The 8,832-nt window shown below is 38.3% G+C and overlaps 1 protein-coding gene across 1 annotated transcript; it reads right to left on the reverse strand.

Moving 5' to 3' along the window:
- Window positions 1-283: 283 nt before the first annotated feature.
- On the reverse strand, window positions 284-1,953 carry LOC104434097 (F-box protein At5g49610). The gene has a single exon (XM_010047060.3). It carries the CDS (start codon window positions 1,723-1,725, stop codon window positions 646-648), a length of 1,080 nt encoding a protein of 359 aa, XP_010045362.2. The 5' UTR covers window positions 1,726-1,953; the 3' UTR covers window positions 284-645.
- Window positions 1,954-8,832: the final 6,879 nt, after the last annotated feature.

Below are 8,832 nucleotides of genomic sequence, written 5' to 3' on the forward strand. Positions count from 1 at the left end.
CTAAGCGCGCAGGGAAGGCGCCGTCGTCATTTGCGAGGACCCCCTGATCTCCAAAATTATCAGTCTTCATTTCTTCACTATCCCATGAACCAGCAGAGTAAATGTACTAATATTATGCATACATGTTCAGATTAACTAGTGAAATATGGAGATCACCTCTACAAATCCAAATCCAGGAAGAAACTCAAGCGCTATTCGATGTCTTCTGAAAGCAAAAGGGCATTCTTCAAGCAGTAAAAAACAAATGCCCATGTAAGAACTACGATGATCAAAGCATAAGACAGAATAGCAGCAATCATTGATACTGGATACATGTAATAGCAGGGTTTCCATTGCTGAGCAGCGAATATGGTATTAATTAAACATTCAAACACCACAGAAAATTTGTATTATTGCTTTAATTGTCCCAGGATACCACTTAAAAGCATAAGCTTACATCTTGGAAGGTAATTTACCTCGCTGAACTCCAGACATGATTTTCCTTCTTGAATGATAATGTCAAAGACTAGTCGATTTACATGGCACCATAGCCTGACCACATATATATCTCATCACTGAAAGAATTTCCACACGCAACGAATAGCCAATCCAATATCAATACCTGTTATCAGTATGTACAGACTTCCAGGAAATGAACTAGTGAACTCATTTACAAGAGAAGATGGTGCTGCGAAAAGCATGGGCTGAAAACCACAAGGGGAGCATTGACCCGTTCTTCACAGAGTACATCTCTTTCCACACTCTGCTCTTTCGTTGATACACCAATACCTGCTTATGAGTGGCCAAGAATAAATATTCACTCGTCTGACTTATTGGGAAAATGCCCGGCACCAAACCTCTGATGCATCTCAGACTAATTTTATCCACCACTTGCCAATTCTCCATCTCATAATCCTTCAACGCCCAAATGATCATCCAGCCCTCTGAGATCTGAATTATCGATAAGCCCCCATCCAGCTCTAACAGATAAGCCCTAGTCCCGGCCCCACAACTCACCTGCTCCGGCAAGGACATTTTCCTCCAGACGTCGTAACGCAAATCGAGCACGAGAACGTATGAGGAGCTACCCGTCAACCAGTGAAGGGCGCCGTTAACAAACACGACCTGGTTCCTGCTCATATGCGTGAAATGATCGTCTTGAAACGAGACAATCCTCCTCCACTTGTTCGATCCCGAATCATACACAAAACAAATAAACGTCCCATCAGGCCGGTGACCGAAAGTCCGGTGGTAACCTGCCAGCACGAAGCTGAAAGTCCGCGCATGTAAATCGCAAGCCAAACCAACCAGAGTAGGCTCGCCGTCGGGATGAAACCTATTCATCGACCTCTCCCTCCTCGGGATCAGCCTGAACTCCCTAGTCACCGGATTGCAGACATAGTGAACGCCCTTATCAGGGATGCTCGAGCAACAGAGCAAGCCATTGCACGAGGCCCTGACCTTGACTCTATCATTCAAGAAATCCAGAGAAAATTCAGAAACACCCCTCGACCTATCGACGCAGATGAAGGTGGGCACCGAGTCCAGCGACTCGGAGACCTCCACCACCACCATGGAGTTCCTGACGGACTCTTCATTGTAGAGATGGACAAAGTAATCCTCCGACAACAACCTATGCCAGAGCTTGCACACGGTTCTGGCCCGGAACAGAGACTTAATGGGCAATCGGGAAAGAATCTGAATGACAACCTCGTCCGGAAAGGACCCGCCCCCTTGGCATTTCATCCCTCGAAAATCTTCAAATTCTCAACGCGGATTGCCCGAGAAAGGAAAAAGGAGAGAAACCCACATCCACTTACCTCGACTAGAGTTCGCCGGCGACCCGGATCCGGCGATCACGTCGGAGAACGGAGGCGTGCGCGGAAGCTCAGGGAAGCGAAGCGACGAAGCGACGATGAAGAACAAGGGACGGGGGTAGGAGGAGGATTCGCCTTGTCGGTTCCATTTATACCCGAGATGCGTGGTTTTTGGAATTACCCGATCTCATTTCCTTTGCCCAAAATATGGTAACTGATTTAATTTTCAGATAATTCCCACCAAGTATGTTAATATTTTTGGCCCGCGGGAAATTGGTGCCTAAATTTTCGGGTCCTTACCTTAGATTTTCATCCATAAGCATATGAAGCGATATAATTCGCAGATAACATCCAAGTTTCAACATATAACATCGAAGTTTCAACAGCCATATAAAGAAGGTATTTTTGAGTCATTGATATAAGTTTAAGGGGACAGTGACGAGATGGGGAAAAAAAATTGGACATTGATGACCCTTTGTAAAAAGTTTTGGATTTTAGTGATTTATTTTTATTGCATATAAAAGATGAACTCAAATGAGTCTCTATTGAGGTTACCCATAGAGTTAATTACAATGAATTTGGATGCTTATGTGGTACTTTTAGGGTGCAAATGATAATTATTTTGGCCAAAAATTGATGCATGTAATAGAAATAGCTTTTTTTTTTCACTATTGGATGAGAATCTGAGTGAAAATATGCATTGGTTAATAAAACAAAAATTTCTATTTTCGGAATAAAAATTAATAAAAATTTGTTTAATAATGACATAAAATTTCTCCCTCTTGCACGGCAGCAAATGGTAGGGGATGGTAATGACAACTGCTCGAGGGGTGGTGGCGAATGACGAGCGATGCGGTGTATGGGCAATCGGTTAATAGTGAAGACAAACGATAAAAAAAAAAAGTTTTTACTTCTCATTTATACTAGATTAAAAATTGTTCTAGAAATAAAGAAAAAAATGGCATTACCATACGGATTTTTATTCCAGAAAAATAGTTCTATAATATAAATAAAATGATTATCATGTGCGTCCTTAGTGTCCAATTTTTTTTTTTTAAATTGCAAGATTCAATTTGGTAGAGGGAAAAAAGGAAAATTTCATTAAAATTAAAGTAAATTAAAAATGCATGAGAATAAAAGAGAGATGAAAAGCATGTGGTGTCCAAAAGATTTTTAAAATTGTAGGATTCAATTTAATATAGGAAAAGAAAGGAAAAATTGACTAAAATTAAAGTAAATGAAAAATGCGTAAGAATAAAAAGAGATGAAAAGCATGAAGAGGAGATCTTTACTTTCAAAAGTCAAGTCAAGACTAATGGTTGTCGCCGGAAATATTGCCAATTAGACTTTCGTATTGTGTTCGAAATCACCAGGACCAGCAAATACCCTCCCTCCATCCCTTCTCTCTCTCTCCAAATTTCATTTTTTTTTTCTCTCAATAATGTTTTTATTGAGATCCGACAGGTAATAAACTGAAAATGAGGTAATTCAAAACACATTAAGGCCCATATTTAGTTGGGCTATGAATAGTAAAACCCAATTGGACTTGTTTCTAGTACTTCAGTAATCCTCACTCCACTTTGCCCGTCAAAAAAGCGGGTTATTCACCTATATTGCCACTTCTATTTGTATGTCGTACCCGATATATTTGAAAAGATGAATATATTTTCAGGCGCTTCTAACGGCTACATGAAATGAAGATCATGCCTGTCTAATTCTTTATCAACCGACCAATAGAAGCACGGACGATAGGTGATTTTCAATTCGATAAGATATTAGTTGATAAACGTGATACGTGACGAGTTTTATAATCAAAAGATAACGTTCTATTTAAACATCGACAGCGTTAGGTCCGTTCATTTTTTTGATCTTGAGTATAATATCCAGGCTTTAAAAGATGTAATAGGCCCAATCCAATTTTGTCGAGCTAGGCCCACCCATCTTGTTATGATGATTTAATCTTACACCGCTTTAGCTATTTCAGTAAATAGACATGTGAGCTTGTAGTCAGGTTAAGGTCAATCACTCTCCTGAGTAAAGCAAGATAAAAATTGAAAGTGCTATCTTCAAGTATATCACAAATGGAAACAAGAGAATTGCATTAGTTTTATTATTCGATTTACAAGTATCATCGCGGCACGTTTTGAATATCATGTTTTAATGTTGAATTATCGATTCATGTAAATTTCAATTGATTTGAATATTTTTAGTTTACAGTCATTTTAAAATAAGTGTGCTCTCTCTTTGGAAAATCTGTGCGTGACACTAGGGTTGATTTTCAAAATTCTTCCGTTGGTCTGATTTTTACTCTTAACATTTTTGCTTTTTAGCATGTAAATTTGACGTTTCCTGAATTGAACAATACAAACCTTTAGAAACCTACGCATATGGACTTTGCAATCATGTCAGAGTTTTTCATAATTTTTCTAAAGCTGAACTAATGTCCTTATTTATTTTGGATGGGAAGTCAATCAATGAATTTTGCTTGAATAATCAAAACACACCGGGACTTAACATAAAACATCTGGTATTGGCACTTTGATATTGCATTTCATGCACATCCTGGCACTGCAAACTGCAAACTATCATTAATCAAACCTTTCTCAACTTATTCTTCCCTTACAATGATTAGAAAAGCTATATCCTGAGCGAATAATTTACAGCTCAACTATCTTTTCTTGGAATCTTCATATGATATTCGTAACTTCTGGTCACGCGGAAATTTATTCTATAATAAGAGAAATCCTGGGTATGTCAACGATTTAGCAGAGGAGAGTAGAGAAAAGAGACATGTACCAATGAGCAAGCAGAAGATCCAACAGTTTGTGTGCGATGCCAAGACAAAGTCATAGGTCCGATCTCACCAACTTTTGCGGGACAGAAAGAGATCAGGAAAACCTCGTAACGAACAAGAAGAAACCAAGTCTCCCGAATCTTAAACAACCCATTCACCGAAACTCACTCGGCCAACTTCCTTCGTCTTCTCACTTGCTTTACCATTTTCACTGTTAAATTGCTAAAAAGGAGGAGAGATGAGGCTGAAACTTTATCTTACGTACATAACAACCAAGTCTTTTACAAAAGACAAAAAACATAACATAAAACACACAATAACCATAACTACTCATGTTCTCCATAAAGCACTTACCCCACTAACACCTAAAAACTAGGATAACCAACACACATGACTCCACTAACTCTAATAACTAAAAAACCAAATCAATAACACGTGCAAAAAGAAATAACTATTATATTAACAATCCCTCCCTTAAACTGATGTTTACTAACATTCAGTTTAAAGCCTTAACTTTTTTCACCGTACAAACACCTAGTAACCTTCTGAGCTTCACAAATGACTCCATCTTGAGGGCCTTGGTGAATATATTAGCAACTTGATCTTCACTCCTACAGTAGATTAGATCAATTGTTCCATCATTGCTAAGATCTCTCAAGAAATAAAACTTCACATCAATGTGCTTGCTTCTTCCATGTAACACCAGATTCTTGGAGAGTTTTATTGCTGAGTTATTGTCACAAAAATTTTTAGTAGGTCCCGGTTGCTTGAATTGTAGCTCCTCAAGAATTCTCCTTAGCCAAATAGCTTGACAAGCACTAGCTGTTGCAGCAACAAATTCAGCTTATGTACTTGACAATGTGACAATTGGTTGCTTCTTGCATGACCACGAAATAGCACATGTTCCAAACATAAAAGCATAACCTGAAGTGCTCCTCATATCATCTTGATCTCCTGCATAGTCACTATCAGTAAATCCCAACAAATCAGACTTTTCACCCTTCTTGTAAAATAGCCCAAAGTCTCTAGTTCCTTGCAAGTAACGAAGGATTCTCTTGGCAGCTAACAAATGCATTTGTGTAGGATTCTCCATATATCTACTGATTAAACTCATATAATACATTATGTCTGATCTTGTTGCAGTTAAATACATCAAACAACCCACAATTTGTTTATAAAGTGTGTTGTCAACCTTCCTTCCTTCACGATCTTTGTATAACTTTAAGCCAAACTCAACTGGAGTGTTTACAAGATTACAATCCTTCATCTGAAATCTGTCCAAAATTTCCCCTACATATTTCTTTTGAGAAATAAAGATCCCATCATCCGATTGTACCACTTCTATGCCAAGGAAGTAATACATCATACCAAGATCAAACATTTCAAACTCATCCATCATAGATTTCTTGAATTCTTCAAACATGCCATCACAACTTCCGGTAAATATAAGATCGTCAACATACAAGCAGACAATGAGCATTTTCCATTTATCTTCAATCTTGACAAAAAGCGTATGCTCATAAGGACATTTTGAAAAACCAACTTTAAGAAAATAAGTTTCAATACGACTATACCAAGCCCGAGGGGTTTGTTTTAGCCCATAAAGAGCTTTCTTCAATCAATAAACTTTATACTCATTTCCAATCTTGACATAACTAGGGGGTTGCTCAACAAATACCTGTTCCTCCAAGTACCCATGCAAGAATGCCGATTTGACATCTAGTTGGAAAATAGGCCAAGAATTATGTGCCGCCAATGTAACCACCAATCTGATCGTGTCATGTCTCGTAACTGGAGAAAAAACCTCTATATAGTCGATCCCATATTGCTACTTGTATCCCTTGGCTACCAAACGTGCTTTGTATTTGTCAACTTCACCATTTTCTTTTAGTTTTGTTTTAAAGACCCACTTCACACCAATGGTTTTTTGTTCATCCGGAAGATCGGATAACTCCCAAGTATCATTTCTTTCGATGGCATTAATTTTATCATCCATCGCTTTTCGCCATTTTATTTCTTTGACAGCACTCTCAAAAGTTGTAGGGTCATAGACTGAAAATAAGGCAAAGTGAGTAATTGAATCTCCAATTCCAGTTACCTCATAATCTTCCATCCAAGCAGGCTTTCTTCTAACCCGGCGAAGAGATTGGGCTTCTTCTTCATTGATTTCAGCATCTGTTGGTGAAATTCCAGCAACTGTAGAAGTTGTATTCGATGAATTTTTGGGCATATAAGGTGCTGAAATTTGCTCATATTCAGCATCATTGTCATAAAAAACTTGGGTAGGCTGCTGCCTATTCCAATCCCAAGTGTTCTCTTCATCGAAAAGAACATCCCTGCTAGTCACAATCTTCTTTGTTAGTGGATTGAATAATTTATATGTTTTCGATGCTTCACTTATACCAAGAAAAACACATTTTTCAGCCTTGTCATTAAGTTTCTTCCTTTTTACATCCGAGACATGGGCATATGCGATGCATCCAAAGATTCTGAAGTGATCTACAGCCGATCTTCTCCCACTCCAAGCCTCTTCAGGTGTCATATTCTGAACAGCAAAAGTTGGACTTCTGTTCAAAACATGAATACTCCAATTTACAGCTTCTAGCCAGAAAGTCTTTGGAACTCTTCCTCTTGCCAATAAGCTTCTCACTATGTTGAGAATGGTTCTATTTTTCCTCTCAGATACACCATTCTACTGTGGTGTATATGCAGCAGTAAGCTCTCTTCTAATACCATGCTCCGCACAAAAAATTTCAAATTATTTTGAGCAATATTCACAACCACGATCTGTTCAAAGAGTCTTAATGGTCTTTCATGCTTCATTTTCAACACGAGCTTTGAAGCTTTTAAATGTGAGGAAAGCTTCTGATTTTTCCTGTAAAAATAAACCTACGTTTTTCTGGAAAAATCATCAATGAAGGTAATTAAGTATCTTTTACCTCCATTAGAAGATGGGTTTATAGGACCGCAAATGTCCGAATGCACCAGCTGCAAACCATCCTTTGCTCTCCATGACTTTTCTTTTAAAAATTAAGAACGATGCTGTTTGCTAACAACACATTCTTCGCAGACTTGGGAAGGAACAGTAATTTGAGGAAGACCCGTCACCATGTTTTTCTGTTGAAGGGTCTTCAATCCATAAAAACTCAAGTGACCATAGCGAAAATGCCACAGCCATGAGGGATCTTTCTTTTCAGCCATCAAACAAGACTGAATATTTTCAATCTTTAATGGAAACAATCTATTTGAACTCACAGGAACAACTGCAATAGCACCTCTAACAGAATCATAAATTTCACAAACACCCCTCTGAATGGTGATTACATAACCCTTTTCTTGTAATTGGCTAGCACTCAATAGGTTACTTTTCAAGTCAGGAACATACAACACATTAGAGATCGTTTCCACAAAACCATTCTTGATTCTTATCTTAATATCAGATTTTCCCATCACTTTCACAGTAGAATGATCCCCAAAACTCACAGTGGAATACAAATCTTCATTTAGATAAGAAAAAGAATACTTACTTCCACTCATGTAGTTACTGCAGCCTATATCCACATACCAAATATCTGACTCGCGCTCCTTTTCATCTTAAACAGCCATCAACAACGTTTCTGCTTCCTTTTCTTCAACAAAGTTTGAACTCTCTGCCTTTTTCTTTATTATTAGGCAGCCTAGTATAACATTCAGATGCATAATGACCAAATTTATGACATCTAAAACACTCTACCTTAGCTTTGTTAGGATCCCGTCTTTTGCCTTTGCCTTGAAATTGATCATTATTGGCTTTGAAATTCCTGCCAACATCTCTATTTCCTCGATCTCCCATTCCTCTACCTCTACCTCTACCCCTTCCTCTGAAATTGTTGGAGTGAGTATTGGTAAAAGCCTTCAACGCTTGCTCCTCTACTGTTGAACTTCTGTTCATCTTCTGTCCATCTTCTATTCATGGACCAATAAGGAGCTTTGCAATTCATCAAGAGATAGCGCATCTATATCTTTCGACTCTTTAGTTGAGCAAACAACATAATTAAACTTTGGTGTCAAGGAACGCAAAATCTTCTCCACAATGGTAACGCCGTCCATCTTCTCGCCATGGAATTGCATCTTGTTGCTAATCTCCATTGTTCTGGCACAATAACTAGTGACAAATTCTCCATCCTTCATCGCTAGTGTCTCAAAATCTCTTCTCAAGGCTTGAAGTTGTACACGCTTCACCCTAACAGAGCCTTGATATTT

The sequence above is a fragment of the Eucalyptus grandis genome, chromosome 2, assembly GCF_016545825.1.
Source record: "Eucalyptus grandis isolate ANBG69807.140 chromosome 2, ASM1654582v1, whole genome shotgun sequence".
Taxonomy (NCBI): Eukaryota; Viridiplantae; Streptophyta; class Magnoliopsida; order Myrtales; family Myrtaceae; genus Eucalyptus; species Eucalyptus grandis.